This window comes from Osmia lignaria, chromosome 3 (genome assembly GCF_051020975.1).
Source record: "Osmia lignaria lignaria isolate PbOS001 chromosome 3, iyOsmLign1, whole genome shotgun sequence".
NCBI classification, from domain to species: Eukaryota; Metazoa; Arthropoda; class Insecta; order Hymenoptera; family Megachilidae; genus Osmia; species Osmia lignaria.
In genome coordinates this window covers 7,620,802-7,642,965 of record NC_135034.1, presented here as the reverse complement: position 1 = coordinate 7,642,965, position 22,164 = coordinate 7,620,802, and the positions used below count along the sequence as shown (strand labels likewise).

Sequence of the window (22,164 nt, the reverse complement as noted above, 5' to 3'; positions counted from 1 at the left end):
CGCTTTCCATGAATTTTCGGATGTTAAATTTTCGACCCTTTATCCTTTGTTCGCGAACCGATGAAAATCAGACTCCTGGGTTCTTTATAAAACGCGAGTTTCTTCCTTCTTTTTTTTTTTTCGAATACCCATTTTTTCCCGCCGCGGTTTCGCGCGCTGCATTTTAAACGCACAGAGAAAATCAATCGCGTTATGTGAATGTTTTTGAAATTGAAATCGTTCGATTCGCGACACGTTTCGGTTTATTCATGCACCAGGCAAATGTAAATCTCGTCGCCACGTCTTCTGTACATTGTTTTTTTAAAAATAATTTTTGTACGCGTGCTCTTTATACACGACTGGAAATCTTGATAGAGACGGTGTTCGATTGAAACAGTATTTCAAATGAAAAATAGAAATATTTATAGAGGAGCTTGTTCTATTGAATTTCTATTTGTATTTTATGAAAGTATCCTACTAATTAATCAGAGTTTCTAACGTCATTAAATGATATAATGAGAAGGGTTTAGGTATAATGGAAGCAGGTAATCATTGTCAACGACAAGATAGCGTATTATGGCAAGCAATTTGTCTTGCATAACTATTTAACACGTCGGTCGCGAAGTGATTCGCGAAGAGCGTGTTGGTTGGCGAACGAGCGTTGGAAAATTGCCAAAAACGTGAGAACGGTTATCGCTGACAGTGAGGGGTGGGTAGTAAATGTCAACACTTCCGCAAACACAGCTAGCATTTAGGCAAGTTGAATGTTTCAATTTTCTACTTTCCTTGGCACACGATCCCTTTTAAGTATTTCCTACTTCTACAACCTTGCCCTGATTGTATATCATTGTTTCCCCCATTTTTTTGGATACTAAACAAAGAATCTGAAGAATTCAAATAATTTTCAGGTATAAATAAGTAAACCATTGTTACCTTTCGGTACCGCATGTAACTGAAAGGAAAATTAAAAAATAATTTTTCATATTGTTAATTTAACGCTAGAACTACCAGACAGGTCAGAATCACTTGTTTCAAATTCGTTATTTTAAATTGTAAAATTTATTAAAGTGTTTTTGCTGGTTTATTAATTAATTCTTTCTTTTTCGAGCATAAACGATAAGATCTTGTTATAAAATGGTTTGTGATTTTAAACGAGAAAATAGGAAGAAGCTTCTCGTAATTAGAGTAACAGAAGATGAATTCATCGAATTACACGGTTCATTATTCGACAAATGAACTTCCCGGTCAGAGCTTACACTTTATCGAAGAACATTCTCGCGGGACGATTGCTGCCTTATTATTATCTCAAGGGACCAAAGTCATTTCCCGTACACGAAGAAACTAGCTATCGCATACTAATAGTCGATTAATGGAAAATCGATCCAGAATTTTACTGTACCCCAAGCGACCCGATTAAATATCTTATAGACGGTGACGGTAATGGTCGGCAAAGTTCATTTCTGCACAAGGTACACCTGGTTCCTAAGATTTTCAATATTTCTTACGTCACAGAGATTAATTAATTTGTTTGTCATTCGTGAACAATAATATTTGAAACGCTTCAAGTATGTTTGCAATCAAAATTACTCTACTGGAGTCTCTTCCCTTATGAATAATTTATATGTAATAATAATTATAAATAATAACAATAATAATAATATCAAAATATAATAATAATTTTGATTGATTAAATGTTCACCAAAATGAATATTTTAGATTGAAATTCGAATAAATAATTTATTTCTGTTCCATTATAATCAGGAATAAATAATTTATAATGATTTTCACACTGTAATATTGAAAGGGAATCCTTTTTGTCTTCGTAACGAAAAAGGATATCGAAGAAGACGGAAAAGAAGTATAATACTTGCACTTGTTACGAAATGTATATATTCTCTGGTTTATCACTTTATTCTCTGTTTGAATATCATTATAGAGTGACGTAAGGTCTTGTTATCCTGGGATCAGTGCATACGTGGTGCATATATTACGAATGCATGATCCTTTAACATTATCGTCTGTGCATGCATACCTGTATCGTAACCAGGAAAAGATACGACAATTCGAGTGATAATTTTAAGACGGTGCAAGAGAATCATAAAACAAAGTACCGAGAGAAATTAACTTCCTCACGTGTTTCAATGTAACACCATTTTTCCCCTCGGCAATGAGAAGAAAATTGCCCTGAGGTTTTTCATTCCCTCACTGCCATCTCTGCAAACTGTTCCCAGTAATCAAACTAGAATTTCTAATTCAAGGAAAATTAGAATTTCCACATTTCCTCGTTACTCTTGCTTAAAAGAGAATATAATTTCTATCTTTAACCCGAAACTCGTCAATTTTCTTGCTGAAATAACTTAATCCTTAAGCTCGTGACTTTCTTGCAGCCAAGATTTATATTCTCCAAATTCGTGGAAAAAGTCTTAGCTACTTTCCGAAAGAAGCTTCAAAGTTTTCTCGACTCTACGAGGACAAGGAAAAGGTGTTAACTAGCTTTCGACAAGGATCCACGTAAAAAAGGTGAAATCAGGACATCGCGATCGTGGTCGCGTAGAATGCGAAGAAAAAAGAAAGGCGGGGGGCGGTGAGGGGGAACGTCGTTGAAATGCTTGAGAAGAAAGCTGAAAGGGTTGAAAGTGGGACGCCCTAGTGGCTGAGAGAAAAGTAAAGGAAGGGAAACATGCAAAAACGAGAGGGTAACTAATACGGCAAAAGGGCGAGTGCAGCTGAAAAGTCCGGTTTTATTGCGGGTTAGATTGAAAGAGAAGAGTGGCCGATTGCACGTTAGACTGAAAGATAAAAAAGAAAGTAGGGAATGTGGGGTGCAGAGAGAAATGGCGAAAAGAGACGAAGAAGGAAGTGAAAGAACGGAATCTAAGATATTCAAACGAACTAACATATTTCTGAAAATAAACCTTCCATTTCGAAGTAGAAGATTTCATTTTCAAGACAACCTGCCATCTTCCAATCAATAGTCATTCCATAAAGCTTAGAGTGTCTGGGTGGTCATAATGGAACAAATGATTCTAACGATCTCTACCTTAGGTACAGCTCGCCAATACTGGGAATTTCTCTCGGTTTGCGACAAGTTTTAGGGTGGTCATACGCTCTGCCTTTAGGTTGATTAGTTCAAGAACCAGAGGCAATTAAACGTGATTGGACATCGTGTGCCCATTGTCCTTTCTTATCAAAGGGAATCAATTATCCAAATTAATTTGTGAATTGTTTGTAATACGAAATCTACAAACAAGTTCCATTCAAATTTCAACTCTATCGCTAGAAGTTAATAAATAATTTTTCTATTTTACCATTTTTCAATAATTCTTCAAAAAAATCATTGAAACCGTCGGTTAGAAGAAAATGAAAAATTATAAGATTTTAATGGTTCAAGAGAATCATATAGTTAGCCAAACGAAAAGCACATTCGATATCAGTCGGACACGCGAGAAGTCGTTCACAGGACTCATTTAAATACGGAAATAAAGTAATTTCGTGGGACAGTAGTAATAACTTGTTGGTAACGGGGTACGTCGTACGTAACCGTCTACGGCTTTCCTCGGCTTAGATTCATTGTTATCGTCGTTTAATACCGCGTGTAACGACGCTCGATTAATTGTGATTACAATCGCTCACGACACTGCTAATACCGTGTCTATCTTACATTCCCTTACCAAGGTCGATTTATGAAAATTTAATAACCTGCAGAATTTTTTCTTTTTATTAATCTAAACGCTATTTCATCCAGGGCTGTTATAAATGAAAAATTTCTATAAAATTTAGACATTGATACTTTGAAGAAAGAAACGTGTAACGCGGGGGTTAAAGTCGACGGAAAGTCATTGATCAGCTAATTTGAGGGTGGACACGGGTAAAGTTTTGGATCACGGCCCAGATGGGCGGGATGGCCGATGTAGAGCGAGGAAATGAATTATGAAAACAGGAACTGAATATCAACGTAACAGAGCGCGTGAATTATTTAACGATCCTATTTACCAGGCTCAGAGCATTGAATTAAATTTACGTTCCGGCCATATACAAAAATCATCGTTGAACAAGATTAATGAAACGGCCACGATTTAACAGGAGGGCTTGGCTCGATCGAATCTTGATCTTCAAAATTATTTTTCTCTACGTCAAAGTGTTTCATTTCTCTCGCTCGACGCGTTGAATCCAATTTACATTCGAACAGGTAGAAATGATTTATGAGCTGAACGAAACAATGTCGATGATTTATGCATTTATCGAACCCTCTTCTCTTTTTTTTTTTTTTGGAAGGATCGAGTTTTGAAAATGATCAAAATATTCTTTATAATTTCTTTGATAATGGATGGATAATTTTGGTAAATGGAAATTCTCGCGAAATTCAATTAAATGATCCGCTATATTTCATCGGAACCTAGCTAATTATTCACTTGCATTCTAATTTATATGCAACCCGAGTATCAGTTGCGAACGGTGCATTAAGAGGTTCCTCTAGAGCTTAGAATATCAGAAACGATAACATAGCAAATGGGAAACTGTAATCGTTAATGGTTTAATTGAATTTACATATCCAACAAAACGTATATTGCAATATAACTGGAACACCATAAATCATTCATCAGTCGTTCATCGTAGTTTCCAAATAAAAAATCACCCTGAAAATTTCTCCCCAAATGAAACCCTTCAAAATGGTAGAATTATTTAAATAATTTTACAAAATAGAAAAAACATTATTTTCCTTTAAATTTAAATCTTTTTCAGACTTTTATAAAATTTGAATACGTATCCTGACTTTTAAGTGGAAGTGTAATTATTATTTCTCTTTCAACGTTTTCCTGAGAATTTCAAAAATTCTCTTTCAGAATGGATACTGCAACGAAACAAGCAAAAACGTAACAATACCATTCGAAAATACAAGCAATCTCGTTATTTTCGAAAAATTCAACTAACCAATGAAAAACATTTAAAATGGAATTTTCGTAATACACGCCACGTTTCTGTCGCGTTTGAAGGACAAAGGAAAACTTCCTCTAAGAAAGGTTAAACGAAAGAAAGGAGTTAAGAAAAAAAGAAGAAAAGTGGACACGGTGTTTTTAATACAGCGAATTAATTCAACAGCTCGTAGTGGTCGCGGTAGAAAGTAGCATTTTTCCCGGGGCTGGCTCGTCTCCACGTTTTCTAATCTTTCTTTTCCCTGGCCACTTCGCCGCCAGAGATACAATTTATTCGCGTGACTGACGTGTACAGGACTTGGCCCTTCCGCTTCGTAATAAGGCATAATTCAGCCACGCTCACCTGCTAACTCGACCTGGCACCGGACGGATACACACGATGGACGACCTTGTTTTCTATAAAACCACCTCTCCCTTTGGACTTTGCTTCCCTCAAACGAGTCTCTCGGGTGTTACATTTTAATCGACCCCTTAAATAAAAGATAAAAGAGCCATGATTTTGGAAAAATTCAGGAATAAAATTCTAATTTGAATGTAGCTGAACCCGAGGATTATTCTAATAAAATAGAGCGTTCAAGAATAAGGAGCAATTTTTTCTTCCTAAGGAAAATTGATTTCATCTTGAATGCGTAAAAATACCCTGATTGGTGAATTCATACAATATTACAATTAATTGCTACAATTTTTAATTCATTTCTTTCAACCAGTCCAAACTCTGTTAGCGGAACAATAATTCATATCTGAAGAAGAACGTTCTTGGCGCACTAAAAAGCTTTGAAAATCTCGAGAAAGATTAAATCAAGCTGCGGAAAGTTTCCAAGTGAGTTTAATCGAAAGTGATCATAGCGGAAACCGCGTTAGTCGGAAAGTGTACGGTTCCTGGTGAATTTCACGAAGGAATCGAAGCTTGCATCGTGAAACTAGTGTCGCCGTGTTGAATTTATAATACGGTATGACAGTCATAAACTTTCCCAGCTGAATTCTTCGAAAAGGATACGAGGCTGCGTTCGGATTGCAGCTTGAGTAAACGTAATTCACGAGCAGATCAAAGCTGGTCCCTTCTGTAAAGATTAGCTAAGATCAAGCTCGGTGGCTCGCTTTGATTAGCTGACGAATTAGCTAAGTTGTTGAATTAGCGTCTGCTTTATATTTGTATTCGACGATCATCAGCTCCTTTGAATACGCCAAGAATATTTATTCGAGTGTGCAAATTGCATGATAATTCGTGCATCACTGTATTCTATTTTTTTATTTTAATTAATTTCTAAGTTTGACGAAGCAGTCTAATTCGTGAATTCTAAGATTTCTATCTGTTTTTTTCTTTCAAAAAATTCACGGAATGGAATCGGATCGAAGATGATTTACCAAGATCGTGAAAGAAATTTTACGATGATGACGTTCAAGAGCATGGAACGGATTCAGAGGAAAGTCGGAGCGAATACTCGTATTTTCAGTTTTTTCCACTTTCTTTCGTACCATCCGGCTGCTATCGAGTGCTCTGTGATCGAAATTCAACTTCTGTCCAGGCAGAAAGGTATTTATTGCCAGGAATAACAGGGCGAACCGATGAAAGCTGCCCATCGAGGATACACGACTCACTGTTCTGTAAAGCGAATTATTTATAGCGTGTCTCTTCATTTACAACGAGCAAACGACTGTTTCTATTCCTTTTGTTCCCTTTTCAGTTTCTTGCGATTAATAGGAGATACCGTTACGTCATGAAATCATGTCAGACTGTTTATACTTCAAATTTAGATATTCGACACAGTAGAATAACAGTGTTCGTTGCGATCCAGGACTAATCACTCTGTGTTAAGAATATCAACGAAAGCTTTATACAGTCACTTTCGCTAAATCTTAACCTTTAATTTGATATACCACAAGTGCTAATTTACGTTACCTTTATATCATGAAATCATGGGAAAATTTAGCACTCGATACAATAACCGAATACCTATCCTGATAAACCCTGTATACACCATCTAATACAATGAACTCCATTAGTGAAACAAACCTCTCCTTTATCTTCCTGTCTCTCCATCGGCCATTTATCTTCCAGATTCAGAGAAGGTCAGGGAGTCAAGGATAGACGGTTTCACGTCTATCATCCCCCATACAAATCAGCTAAGCTCGGGAAGATAGAACTCCCATGAAACCATCCACGACAACTTTATTCACGGTTCAAACGGATCCTCGAAGGAGAACAGTTTCTTTTCGATATCGAGCCTCTTGAAACCGGTGCATTGTATTTAAATAGCTATGTATTCCTATCCGGATAACATCGACTCCTTGGCGAAGATCAATTTGCTTTTTATTACCGTGCAACAGCCAGACGTATTTTCGTTAGCGAAAATTACCAACGGTTTCGAGTAATGGCTCTTATCACTGTGTGTGTGCGTGTGCCAGGAACAGAGACAAATGGTGGATATCCAAGGATCCAAGTTAACTTTCCTACCCGTTGGTACTCGATGGAAACGAGCTTTTATTTCTTCATGTAATTTCGTGATACCCATCAAGAAGCTACAGAAATTTAACAAATTTAACATAATTTTCTTTTTGTAGAAATAATATCTATTTCAAATAACGTCACCTAATAAATCATGTCACCGTAAAAAGGAATATTTTCATAATGGAGTTACTGGTTTTGCAGTTCAACCCTCTATCGCGTTCGTGTTCAATACAATTCCCAAAAGCAAAGCGAAATGGTGACGCGTGAAGAATTCAAAATAAAGGGCCATTGAAAAAAAAAAAAAGCAATTGGAATTTTTCTTTGTCCATTACAGAGAATTTCGCAGGGGTCGTTCATCGAGGTGTCGTTCGAAGGATCGATGGAATTTTCACGCCAGGATCCCTTCCTTTTTTTTTTTCCTCTCCCTTTCAGAAACAAATGGTCAATTTTATCGCGAACTTCCATCTTCGCGTGATATACGGGCCCCTCCCTGTTCCTATCTCTTTTCCACCCTTTATGTCGATATCCCTGCGCTTCAATCTCGCGCGTTGGATATATTGAACTAGGTGTACGTAGGAAGATCTGCGATATAAGGTCCATTACGAGGACTCGAATGGAAGCAGCTATCTGAAGGTTCACGGTAAGGTAAAGGAGGATACGGACGATGTCATGGGTCGAAAGATTCTTTTTTCTCTGGATTTTCATCTGTATCAGATGTCAACGATGAATGGTCAATTTCTCTTGAATCAATATTTTCTGGAGCTGAGTATATTTCAAGCAGAAGAACTATTGAAATAGTTCTGAGAATATATTTGAAATTCTTATTTCGAAAGTATTTCTATTTTTTACTTGAAATACTATTTCAAAGCAGTCTGATTTTATGTGCTGTTCAATATCTAACTTCTTATTTTATCAAATGTATAGTTACGATTTATAACTTTCTTTATGATGTGCTGTAAATTCACACGTTCTTGGTCAATAATTGATATTAAAATTGATTAAACTATCAGTAAATTTCGTTGTAGTAGAAAATTTTAGGAAATCAGATGAGATATTACAGCAACTTTAAAAAAAAAGTAATAATAATACTTCAATATTATTTCATACACTTGTAATTTAATTAATCCTCTCTCATTTTTACCTCGATTTTAATTCTAATTTTAATTCAATCTTGTATCTTTATTCAGGAAAAGTATGCGATAAAAAGTTACTTTAAGTATATAATAGATTAATTTTCTCCTTCGATAAACGCTAAAAATTTGGAATTCTTATTTCCATAATTTTCCAATATACATATTCTATATAAAAATTTTACTACTGATATGTATTTCATGTACATCACATTTTGATATGTATACGTTTCATCCTTACATCCTATTCCTTTTTACGATCCTCAATACCACCCTCACACGTAATAAAATACAAAAACATTCAATTTACAAACTTTAATTCACTATATGGCTCTATAGAAATTTAAAACCTCTCAACGAAATTGAAATTTCTTTCAAATTCAATTACATCTTAAACGACTTCTATCAATCTTACAGCAATCTATAAAATTGAATAAAACTAACAGCAACAGTAGCAATAAATGCTATTTTTGTTCCATAAATATTTGAAGCTATAAAACAAAAAATTAAATTTTCTATAATTATCAGATGCCTACCAAAATATTAATAAAAAAATTCAATTTCCATTTGCAATTATCCAGTGAGTCGTGTATCCTTTCAGAAAAAAAATCCAATGATCTTCCTAAAGAATTTTTACTATTCCCAATTAATGAATCTCTGATCATTAATCGAATGATTTGTAGGAGCAACGAAACCAAAGATCACCGAGCGTACTTGCACACCTCCCTTAAGCCTAATCCTCAAGGGTGGCCCTCCTCTTCCTGTACACGATAAGCTTAACGACTCGATATAACAACTTCCAATGTGGATTATAAAAATATTAAATCTTCTGTAATACGAACTAGTTAACCTAGATGATATGTAAATTCACGGACCAATGTGATCCATGCGACGCGTATCCTCCAAACGAATCGTTTCTGTTCCATGGAAATCTGCTTTACCAGAAACAGTTCTTTTCGTTGGATTCGCGTCAATATTTTATTTTGGCCGGCGTTACTGTTACTTGTATGTACGTGTGTGTAGGTACAGTTAGGTGTAACGTAGACTTCATTTGGTTAAGGGTTGATACAGGGGTAAGAATGTCTCGCTACTCGTCTTTGATCTCAGGAAAACCTTCCTTAGAATCTCGTAAAGAACACGAATAAAGACGACCAGTGGATCATTTCTGACCCCTACATTTTTTTAACTAAGAAAAACCCAAGTCGCACAAGACTGTACATGCGTGTTTATGCGAGTATTTGGATAGCACACCATTTAGAATTTGATGCTTCGTACAAGAAATTGTGTTTATGTTATGAAAATATGAATTACTCAATCCCAATTATTTTGCAATGTATTCCGAGTTAAATTTTATTTTTTCTTTCATTTATTTTCTATCTATTTAATGTGTATATTCTATTCACTACTGATATGTATCTGATATGTATTTTATATGTATCACATTTTTTGATATGTATACGTTTCACCCTTACACCCTATACTTTGTAACTTTTTAATAAAATTTGTATGGAAAGCAACGAATTAAAAAACGGTGCAATATCTAAATATCGATGTAAGTAATTGTATATGTAATGTAAGTGTGTATATGCGTGTGTAACTATGGAACAAGACGAGGATGTTGCGCGCAGCCACGCGGAGGAAGGAGTAACAGCATCGATGGATCGTTCCGCTCTCTTACCGGAAATCGATCGATCTAAATACCCGGGGATCCGTGCAATGTGCTCGAATTCGTTCGCCACGAGAATCGACGGACAGACGTCCGATCCTCTGACTAACGACCCAGTCGGAATCAACTCTACGGCAACGAAATCCCATAGGACACGCGTGGCCGTGAATGATATCAAGGGTCGTCCTTTGAAATTCCTTCGCCAATTCTATCTACTTCCTCATCCACGGGATCACCTCCATTTTCCTCGATGGGTCATTCAATGATCTCGTTATCGATTTCACGAACAATTTGAACACGTTTTCAGTGACAATGAAAATCTTGTTATTTGAAATTAGAAAGAAATATGTATTTTAAGGAATTAAAAATAAAGAATGCTGTTTGTATATTTATGTTAATCGTAGGTATTCTATGAGTGAACGGATAGTTCGTATATTTCATTAAAAATGATACGTGTGTATATGTTGCAAAAGTTGATATCTTCCCTGAGATTAGCTCTATTTAACTCTAATTATTCTGCTCGGTATGAAAAATTCCTGGAATGATAAATAAACAATTGGTGTTGCATTCGAAACAGAATCTTCGGAAACTCTCCTTTCATTGATAATTCAAAAGGTCCAATTAATTCGCTCCTCGGGACTTGAAACAATTTCAATTACTTTCATTCGAAATCTAATTTACTTCAATTAAATTCAAACGTTTTATCACTCGATCAACCTTCTTCACCTTCGGATCCAATTATTCCATCAAATTTTCAATTCCATTGTCATCCCCGAGAGGATCATTACGAATCTCAAATCAATCCGCTGCGTTTCAGGGATGGATTCACCGTTTCAGGGACAATTAGCACGCGAGTACTCGGGATTTACCGATAATAATGACGAGTCCTGGCCGGAACCGTATATCCATTAAATTGCATGCACTCGATTTAATGGCTTGACTCGTTGCCACGAGCCTCTTCAGGGTGCACTCGAGTTCGCTTGCTGCTCGAGCGCCCTTCCTGAAGAGGCCCGCAGGATTGTTGGGCTCGCAAAGAAAGCGTATCGCGTCTTATTTTTCTCGAAGGAACTCTATCGCGTATCGTTAACCCTTTCGTTGTTATGGGTGTACAGTACGGGGCATGGATACTTCTCTGGAGGAAATTTCAAAACAGCAGGGATACTATGCAAGAATAATAAAGGCTTAGCAAAACGATAATTGAATTCCGAAATTTTGGTCTTAGAAGAAACTGTTTCGAAAATGAAAAGTGTGTAATGTTTATCTTGATTTCTATCTTCTCGGTAAGAAGTCCTACACGAAATGTAATTAATATATAAAAATGATCATTCGAGCACATTGACGGTGGATAATGTGTACCATCGAGCTGTTACCCCGTTTTAATCTTAAAGCTAATCAGTAAAATATAAAAGGTACTCATCCTGATCAGCCTCGATTCTCTCCACGACGAGGAGTGCCTGTTGCGGATAAATCCTGTTCCTCAGGAATCTTCGTAAACGACGCCAAACGAACGCTGCGGATCTGCGATTCTTCAATTAACTCCGCTTCACTCTCCGTTTAGACGAGCTTCAATCACGAAGGTATCTTCTTTCTCTTCATCACGAAACATTTGCTCGATTCAAGCAACGATGATGCTCGTTAATTTCGCCCTGAATCCTCTTGGACGGTGTTTCAGTTAATTTCCCACGTAGACCGAGATGTTGGAGTTTCTTTGAAATAATTAAAAGCCTTGCACGAGTACTCGGACCAGCCGAGTTGTTACAGAACGATTTCGTTATAACGCTGTTATCCGAATTTCACGCGAAGACACCTTCGTAATTTCCATCGATGGGAGTTTGGAAAATTCGCACACGCCCAGCGATAGTTCTTCAGGGAACCGTCGCTAACTCCAGGCTCAGCGATCCATCGTGGCTGCACGCAACACTTTCATCATGGGAACCGTTTCCTCTCGACGGTTATTCCTCAGGCCAACCCAGATCCTCTCCTACGAGCTCGTAGAATCGTTGGTTATGTTCGTTGAAGAACCTCCTCAGCTTGGTGACCACCACAGGACTGACCCGCGGATGCCGTCTACCTTTGCTCTCTTTCAAACACTTCTCCGACGTTTCGTTGCGCAGGCAGTAGAAGCCTTTCGTATGGTTGAAATAGAAATTGTGCCTACCGATTCTAGGTTCTATTCCTAGGAAACTCTCGATCCTGCGCAGCTGCGGTACCGGATCCTCGATCAGTTGGTCGCCGTTCACTATGAGGATCTGCTCCCTGGAGAACACCTCCAGCCACCTGTGCATGTACGTATGATACAGCGAGATGGCGACCGGTCTGTACGATTCGTTGATGGTGCCGTCGGGTCGCATCACTAGCTCTTCGAAACTACGAGCAGCTTGTTGCTGTTGTTGCTGCTGTACGCTGCGAGGTGTCCCATTGGTTACGGTGGACGCGGTCGCTGCATGGGTCCTAAGCTGAGTGTAATCCGAAATCGCCCGGGTAACCGGCTCTCGGACGATCAGCAACAACTTCACGCTCGCGTTCATCGCGCGGATTCTTTCGGGTACCTCGGGTGTTACGAAATAGCTAGGACTCTTCTCGATGGTGATCTGCCCTCTGAAAGAATACGGCATTTTTCTTCGGTACCATTCGAGACCTTTACCATAGTTGTCGTCCCGGTCGAAGAAATGGACCTCGCCAGCGGCTTTCTGGATCTGAGGGTGTAGGAAGAGCATCTCGAGGAGCGCCCTGGTGCCGCATTTGCGCACGCCGATTATGATTGCCTGAGGTAGATGACGACTAGTACGCGGGAAGTGGACCTTGCTGGAGAACAGCAATGGCGGGGTGGCACGAACTTGCGATACCAACTCAACGGTACGACCCTCCACGGCCGATGCAGCGTGCAGACTGTACACCGCGCTGTCGTAGAGGATGTGGAAGGTGAGAAACAGGGAGAGGAGGACAACCGTGAGGAAGGCTGCGGCCATCTTCGGTCTGGATATTCCTACCACTAGGATACAGTCCGAAGTGTCGCCCTCGGCCGGCCTCATGGCAGAGCGGGGCATCCACCTGCGAACAGATCACAATATTTCTATTAATAAGATATCTCCATTTCTATTGCCTCCATATTTTATGTTCTTCTGTCAAGGTATTCCATTTGAATCTTTTGACAAATCTTATTTAAATGTTGGATACATTCCACCTGAGCTCTTTTTGTTTTTTTAAATAAGCAATTTTCCGTGCTACTATGTATACCAAATCATAGTTTGTCCCTTTAAATTCTCTGTGTTCCCTAATTTCGACATGCAACAGCCGCATTAGCAGCACGCGTCGCCTCTAATTTATTCTTTCCACGCCCCGTAAGTTATTAAGACCGACGTACTTACTGATTCTTACATGCATACTGATAACAATAAGCGACACGGTTGTTCGCATGCGTTTACAGGCCTGCGTGATACGACTTCATCGTGGTACGTGTACCCCAGAGGTGTGCACAGGTGAATGTATCCCAGGGAAACGCTATGTTAAGCACGGATTTCATCTGGTTCGTTAAGTATTTGCCAGTCGGGCTAATTAAAACGCGATAGAATAGCTGTAAACGTATTGCTATTAGAAAAATCCCAAGAATTTCTTCTCATCTTCTCCTATAGTTTTATACTGTTCTACATTCATTTTTAATTATACGATATTATGCTGGCTTAATTTGCCTCTGATAGTAATACGTTTATTAACATATTTTGTTAATTATGTAAAGTTAATGTTCCTTTCGGGCATATTAAAAGAAATATCAAGAGGCTTAGAACGAATTAAATCTCTTTATGATCATGATCGTAATTATAATAGAATCTTCCTTAATGAAGCGTTCAATTATTAAATGATCGCACTGACAGTTTCCCTTCTTATCTTTATATTTGTTTAAGAAATGCTGTGTTCGTATCTTTGATAAGAATAACAGGAGTTATAATATGCAGTATATTTGTATTTTTCAAATAAATACAAAATATAATAGAATATAATGAAAAAAATAAATTTAGAGTAAAACTTATCAAGGCAAACTTACGTAAGAAATAATTTTCGAAATGTTTAATAATTTCCTTCTCGAATCCTCAATTTCTTCGAAGAACCACTAATTACAATCAGACTTAATTAACGCAACAATGAATCTTCTGAGGAAAAGATTCGTAGGATGATTAACGCACCAGTCAAATTAACAGAAGGCGCAGAAATTGCATCCGGTGTGCGATGAAGTTTTATCGATACTGTTGGAAACGATAAATCAAGAAGAAGCCCGCATGCAGTGTCACGGAACGAAGGGATCTTCCGAGAAGAACAATGTGTACACCAGATAAGAATAATCGCGTAGGAAACACTGACATAAGCCACGCGATATAAGTGTCTGTTAAATAAGATTAATTATACATCCTACTATGTACGTGATCGCAATGCATAACAGGATAAAAGGTATCATTTGTTTAACAATTTCTCTTTAGGAGGCGTTAAAATTCGCGTCGTGGGTATCTCAGAAAGCGCATTTATCCAGGAAAATTTATCGAACTTCTCGAATCGAATAATACTTGAAAACAATTATTTAAGATGATGATCGAAGGAAGTATTAACACCCCCGCCTCGTCGCTGTCGATGCTAATGGAAGCCGAAGAATCAGCAGGATCTCAGTTTCTAAATAAAAGGGTTTTAATGAACTTTCTTCCCAGCAGAAAACATTCGGTCTGGCGCTATGCAGGCTGTGAATAAATCCGAATTTAAAGGCGATGAAAGTTTCAGCTGGAAGCACTTAAGCTTAGAATAACTAACGAACGTTTGAAAACGAGTGACAGTTCAGGAGAATGGGAATCGAGTTTCGGACGTTGTCACTGATCTTCTATAAAGCAACGACCCAGAGGATCGCGAAGAAAAATTTTTAACAGTTTGTCGTTTATTCTGATAGTATTTGACGAGCAAAATCGAAAAATGACTACTTCTGTCAAAATAGAAATTAATAATTAAACGTAAAGTTCAATCAAACGTTTAGATGATTAACGACCTAAGGAGGTAGATCTACTTTGGAAAATTGGCCTACGTCGGGAAAAATCCGAACTCGTCGTCGTTCGTTTTTCGAAGGGGAAAAAAAGGGGACGTTATTGGGCAGGTGGATGGCAATTCGAGGGAAACAAGCGGCGCCGAAAAACCGCAGTACCGTTCTATCCTCTGGTTTCGATCGGTTGATTTTAGCGACCAAAGTCGAGAGAGGGGGATCCTGGCTTTCGGCGCAACGCCAAATATTTATCTCGCATCGCCGGGATCTCTCTTTGGGAACCCATCGACCGTATTATCGCAACAAATCGCAATTTCATCGGTTAACTTCCGCGCGAACGATCGACTGTCGAATGAGCAGCCTTTGCCTGCTTCCTGCTGTGTTATTGCACCTGTCGCATTTAGCACGTCGACCTTGCGTTTCGCTGTATGAATCAGCTAATTCCGACCTACTCCTACGAGTCGGAATTTTTAATCGTAACAGCTTCTCTTTTGTTAATTAACACGTTCAGCCTTGGGATCATTTAAGAGGGTAGATCAAACGTTGACAGATTATTATCTATTTTGATGCAAGGTGTCTAGTTAATAACTCGTAAAGAACACGTTTCACACAGCTTCTCAGTTACGTCAATTTTCATAGCAATTCGCGGTGAAATTGGAGCAGTTATGATAAGTGTAATTTTAGGACAGCATAGCTCACGGTACATCGTTTCTGCCTACTAATTGCATCCGTTTCGTGACTTCTCGCCATGTCCGTTGTGTTAAAATTGAAGAGCTTATCTCGTAAACCGGTTCAATTAGAATCTACGGAAAACGACGATCTTCTTGTCACGAAGAATAACGTAGAAACCGTAATTAACTAATCCCATTAAAATATTTTCACAAATTCTTCACGATTCTTCGGTAAAATTTCAATGTTCCATGTAACTCTGATTACTGATTATTGAGAATGTTAATTACACAAGATTTCAGAATACATCATTACACAGTGAAAATAAAATTGAACGAATACTGAATCGCGTTCGGTTACGTCGAAACGTTGCTTTATTTAATCGGGGAAAATTTTAATTAAAATACATCAATTATGGAACTACGAATATTTGTAACCAACTCGACGGATCAGTGTGAATTTATGAAAAATTCAACGTAATCCTGAATTTATTTTTCACGTACGGTACCTACCATTTTTAATGTCACCTGAATTATAATATATACATATGTCGAGGCAGAGAAACGTGATTTTAAAATTAATCACTTAATAAATTTTCATGGAAAATATACGTTAACCCTCTCTCTGAATATGTTAAAAACAACTACATAATTACTATTGTAATTAATAAAAGTATCTTTGAAGTATTACATCTATATTCTCTAATATTTTTCAAATATCCTGAACTCTAGGACGACGGACCATGGAGAGAGGCCCAATTTTAATATTTAACTTTAAGCTTACGCTGTTCACGGCTTAACTATTTCAGGTGATACAACGGCCTGATTTTTCACAACTCATTATTCGAAAATAATAATTAACAAACGAGTACTTACAATACATGAATAGGGGACTTGGGAGACCACTCTTGACGAGGCCGTGCCTTGTTGGGCATTTGCGTTAGTTTGATTGTTCACATTCTTGAGATTTCTGTAACGAAAAGGTAAAAAGAGAAAAGGTTAAACTTGGTCCTAGCAACTCGAAGAAACGTTTCGAGACAACAATACAAATTGCTAGCTGCATTTTGTTTTCATTGTGACTTTACAGAAATAAACGACATTCGCCTTACGATAAGAACATGGATAAAGAAACATCTAAAAAGGAAGAATAACCGAGATACTTTTTGAATTTAACATATTTTTATATTCCACTTACACGGAACAATTCTACTCGTATATAATTCACATTTCTAGTTCGATAAAAAAGAAACAAAATATGCAGTTTCATAAAATGCAAACGCACTGTTTTTACATGTAAAAGAGTATTAGAATAGAATGTTAAAAGAACGAACAATTCGCGAGGTATTTCAAGTTTTTGTATGAAAAACCGTGCTTTTGAATTTCAAAAATGTCACAGGCTGTTGACTTTTTCAAGGATTGATCTACGTGAAAAAAATGTTGCTGTTTTATTTAAAAATATAAACAAAAGTTGCTGCCAAATTTTCGAGGCACCTCCGCGAGAACAAGACTTACTTGAATTTTGTTTGAACAATTTTTGAAGGTGAAACAATTTATACTTGCACGAAAGCTTAGGATAAAAAGGTTACGCGTTATAAAGGATTCAAGACGTGGCAAGTTCGAATAAAAGTGTGTACAAAAGGAGTAAGAAAAAATCTTCAGACGGCGCGGCGAGGAGAAATTAAAAGAGAAATTCTTCTGTTGAAACCATCTGCAACGACAGTGACTCGCGATGCGGATTGCAAAGTTTTCAAGAATACATCCGCCGCGGCGTGGCTCGGCTCGGTTACAATCCTGTCGTGCTCTTAACTCTTCGGGATAAAAACACTCGAGACCGTCAAGCAACAGAATGAGAAAAGTTATAACATTGTCCTCGTGGATTTTCATTCTCTGTCGCAATAACGCGACCACCTCTTCGCGAGTCACCCTCCAAATCGTTTGATTTCTCGTATTTTTTCATTTCCCTTGATATTGCAGCCACGCCGAACCTTTTTCGCCTTTATCGATACTGATAGCTCTTCGGAAAATGAAACTTTCTCTGATGAGAACTGACGAGTCGAAAATCGCGAATTAATCTCGGTTCCCTGCTTTAAATTTCATTACACATCCAGCGGTAACAAAAGGTTCCTTTTTTTCTTCTTTTCTCCGTCGTTTTTAAAAAATAAAAGAACACGAAGGATAAAAAAAAGTATTGATGACTAACGAAATTTGCTAGCTCGATACGTGCATCTTTGCAGTCGGTTGAAAAACTACGCGACGTTCGTTGGGTTCCTGGAAATCCGATTAATCGTTCCGTTGACGCGAGAACGTCACTGTGCATCGTTCGTACGTTCGTTCGTTCGTTATCTATTCATCGTGGCAATCGCGTTGCACGTCGCGAAATTGAGGAAATAAAAAAGGTACAGCTGGAAGATTCGAACGATGAAATTTTGCTCGAAGTACCGGGAAGATGATGAAACAATGGAAATCGAAATAAATCGTGAACGATCGTGATTTACACATGCTTTTTTAGACACCATTCTAGTCAAATATTACTAGTTTTCCTGTGTATACAGATATATCAAATAATAGACGATCCTTGAATAGCGTTTTCAATCTTTGATGCGTTTTGAAATTGGTCACAGAATATTTTGTATCAAGAATATTAATGAAACGTTTATAGAAACATTTTCACTGAACTTTAAACTTTAAATTGATATATTATAAGTGCTATTTTGTATCACTTTTCTCTCATGAAATCGTCATAGACTTTTTATATTTCGAAACTGGATATTCGATGTAGTACAGTAACATTGTTCGTTGCGATCCACGACCACTCATTCTGTGTCAGGAATATTAATGAAAGCTTTATACAGTTATTTTTAATAAACTTTAAGCTTTAATTTAATGTAGCACAAGTGCCATTTTGTAATGCTTTTCAGTCATGAAATAGCGTCGGACTTTCGACTTGCCGAAATTCGTCGTTTAACAGGAACCATCTTAATATAATTAAAGAAATGAAAAATTCTTCGACCGATTTACAAAATAACAAAAAAATAAGGTAATAAACGAATGATCACTATGAAACACCATTTGACGAATTCGCAATTTTGAAAATGAAATTCGTGCGTATAAATAAGGTAGTAATAAGCGAGCGGTAATCCGGCGGTCCAATTAAAACGCTTCCATTCTGAAGCGTTGTGTTAACGCTAACGAGCTAAAGGCCAAAGCGGAAGCTCTTCAATTATGCAAATTCCCGGTGATAGTGTATTCACCTTTTCTTCGACAACCGTCACCTCGCCGTCTTTTCGTATCGTCATCACCGAAGCCTCGCAACCTTTCGAGCGCAATTACGCGATCTCTTTCAAATATTACACTCCCTTTTGCTTTTCATTGTCTCTTACGATACAATAGACAATGAAATTTTGCGTCGTATGAAACGAATGCCAACGAGATTAATTAATCGTGGATCTCTCTGCTTCCTACTGAAATACCCGAACGCAGCAACAGTTTTCAGAAGATGGATGAGCGGGAAACAATTTCAGCTCGGAGGTAAAACGATCTTCGAAACTCGCACGTTAAAGTTTCCCTACGAACAATACTTTATTATTGCTGTTTATTTCTAAGAAACCTGTTAAAAAGTATCTCTCTATTATTACTTAATAAAGAAGATTGAATTCAATAAATTTTGTTTTGAATTTAAAAACAAAAAGAATCTAATGAAACTTTAACATATTTATTTCTAAGAAACCTGTTAAAAAGTGTCCCTCTATCATTGCTTAATAAAGAAGATTGAATTCAATAAATTTTGTTTTGAATTTAAAAATAAAAAGAATCTAATGAAACTTTCCAAACAATTTATGAAACTTTATTTATTTCTGACTTCTGTCGAGCAATTCAATCTTCATCAAAGGTACAGTAAATAACTATACATTTAACAAACTTCATGGACAGAAGAAATTGAACCCTCGTAAATCAGTCACCCTCTGTGTGTTGCAAGAAAATTCAAAGCCTCGCGTTTGGTGGTAGAAAACAAGAAGAAGAAAAGAACGAAATCGATACATCGAATAGCATAGAGGTTAATGATGCAGAGTAGAAGGAAAACGTGTATACGAACCCTTCCATACACGACATTCTTCCGGTTGCATAACAGCTCGCATCGACAAGGCCGTACGGTTCGTCCTGCATGGCCGCTTTTCGCTCCCTCAAACTACCCTTTCTTGATCGTCGACATGCAATATAGGGAACACGCAACTGGAAGACTTTCATCTATTTTTTTTTTTTTTTTTTCGTTCACGATCAATCGACTCGGCCGACAGATGATTATGGGTTCCTTTCTTTCCACGGATCACGCGGTAATTTACCTTTGAATATTTTTTCGCCACTCTCAGCCTTACACGGTCGCGTGAAACGTTCTATTGTGATTCAAAGACGATGTCCTCTTTTCGAATCGACCCCCTTTTTATCCACTATTTTTTGCAACCAATACACAGAGATTTATTGGTTAATCGCTTTCAACACGCATGGCGTTTTCGACAATTTTTGAAATTACTTTTATCCATGCGATTTCAGGCATTTCTCTACTTTGTCAATTTGTCTATAGAAGTGTGACGATTGAATGCTATTAAAAATATTAGCGACACGAGAAATGAATAATCAGAAGAAACATGGAAATATTTTAAGTAATACAATTTTCTTAATAATTTAATTTTTTTACCAAATTTTTTTATTAATTAAATTACTGAAACTGGAACACGAGTAATGATGGTCTTCTTTTCTATGAACGATGATAGTCAACTTGTACTTTATTGTTAGGAGTGAAAATGAAATAAAGCAGAAGAAAGTTTGCTATCGTGCCACCGCGAAGAAACAACTTTCGAGCTATTCTTATTTCGTGTGATTTAAGAACGCTTCCAAGAACATTATTCAAATCCTAAACTGGAACCGTTATCTGACGATCGTTAACGTACACGGTGTGTAGCATCGTATATACCGTGGCCAGCTTTTCAGCGTGTTAAAAGCCACGAACGTTCCTCCGTTGGATGCGCCGCGAACACGCGAAACCTGTGGCAATTTTTTTATTTCTTCTACTTTGCACTAGCTTCGTTCTTAATCGAGAGATTGCCATTTCGCGAGAATCGTTCGCAATAACCCTTGATATGCTGACATTTCCTTCGCGAAGTTCGAGTGATTTAAAAGAGCCTCCTAGATGGAAACAATGGAAATTAAAAAATAATATAATCTCCTTCTATTTTCTGTGAGAAGAAAAGCTGTTATAATTGCTCCATCAGTTCATGTTAATTAGGAAACGTTTCTAATGCTGCTAATACCTATCACGCATCCTAATGTGTTCTATTAACATATTTGCATTACACCCACGATAAATGTTCCTAATTAACAACGTATTAACTGAAAACATTCAATATTTGCTGCTTACGTTGACGTACAAGTGTACCGTTAGCAATGAGCACACTTAATTAACAGAAGGTTAATTAATCACGCGCTTGTTACTAATCTCGTACGACTATGGCTAATCAAGTATCAATTTCTCGTTTCATTGTATTATTTAATTATTGCAAACTTAAGACATTTTTTAAATATTAATAAATAGATATCGATGATATTTCTATCTATTTTTTACCAGACTGTTTTATTTTAAATTAAAATTATTATTATTATAAAACAGAGGTTTCATTATATTTGCAATCCTCATTCTGTAACAACGATTCTGAAAAAGTTTCACAATATATAAATTACAGTATACAGCGTTAATTATTATGGAAGAAAGAAACAAAAGAAGCATTGTAACAATTTATGCGGGCAAGTTTGAATCGGTGTGCTTGCATAGATATGAGTTGGTTCAAAGTTTCTTCAAAATTATTGATCCAGTTCGCTGGGGATCGAGCGAGGGTTGGAAAAGTTTTCAGAAATTTCGCGTGTTCAAAGCACATAGAACATTAAGGCTTTAAAGTAGCTATTCAACCCCCCTGGAAAACGATCGAACCGAATCCATTCAAACTGAGCTCATTTTTTTCCATCTGTTTTCATCGACGTATCGATTCGGACGCGATTCGTTTATTTATTAAGCAAGAAATAAATAAAAATTATTGTCTACTGCAGTTGCAAATACGTTTCGCGTACCTACCGTATATTCGTATCAATATTCAAAAACCTCGAAAATATAGTTCCAGAATAACTGGATAAATATTTATTCGATTTATAAATAAAAAAAAATTGACAGAGTAATATACCTTTATAAAACTTTAAATTTTAATTACACGAACTTTTTTTCAGATTTATCGTGTCCTTTATAATTTTCGGTGTTTATTATCTCGATATTAACTTGAT

At 37.1% G+C, this 22,164-nt stretch overlaps 1 protein-coding gene across 4 annotated transcripts in view; it reads right to left on the bottom strand.

Moving 5' to 3' along the window:
- Nucleotides 1–4,223: 4,223 nt before the first annotated feature.
- Hs3st-A (Heparan sulfate 3-O sulfotransferase-A) overlaps nucleotides 4,224–22,164 on the bottom strand; it is a 79,994-nt gene continuing 62,053 nt past the window's right edge. For 3 of the 4 annotated variants that reach the window (XM_034326568.2, XM_034326567.2, XM_076688016.1), the window contains 2 exons: nucleotides 16,717–16,810; nucleotides 4,224–13,209 (listed from right to left, as the gene is read on the bottom strand). In XM_034326568.2, coding sequence (XP_034182459.1) covers nucleotides 12,111–13,209; nucleotides 16,717–16,775 — 1,158 coding nt within the window. In that variant the 5' untranslated portion in view covers nucleotides 16,776–16,810 and the 3' untranslated portion in view covers nucleotides 4,224–12,110. The remainder of the gene's footprint in view (nucleotides 13,210–16,716; nucleotides 16,811–22,164) is intronic. The other variant, XM_076688017.1, reaches the window with a different exon arrangement.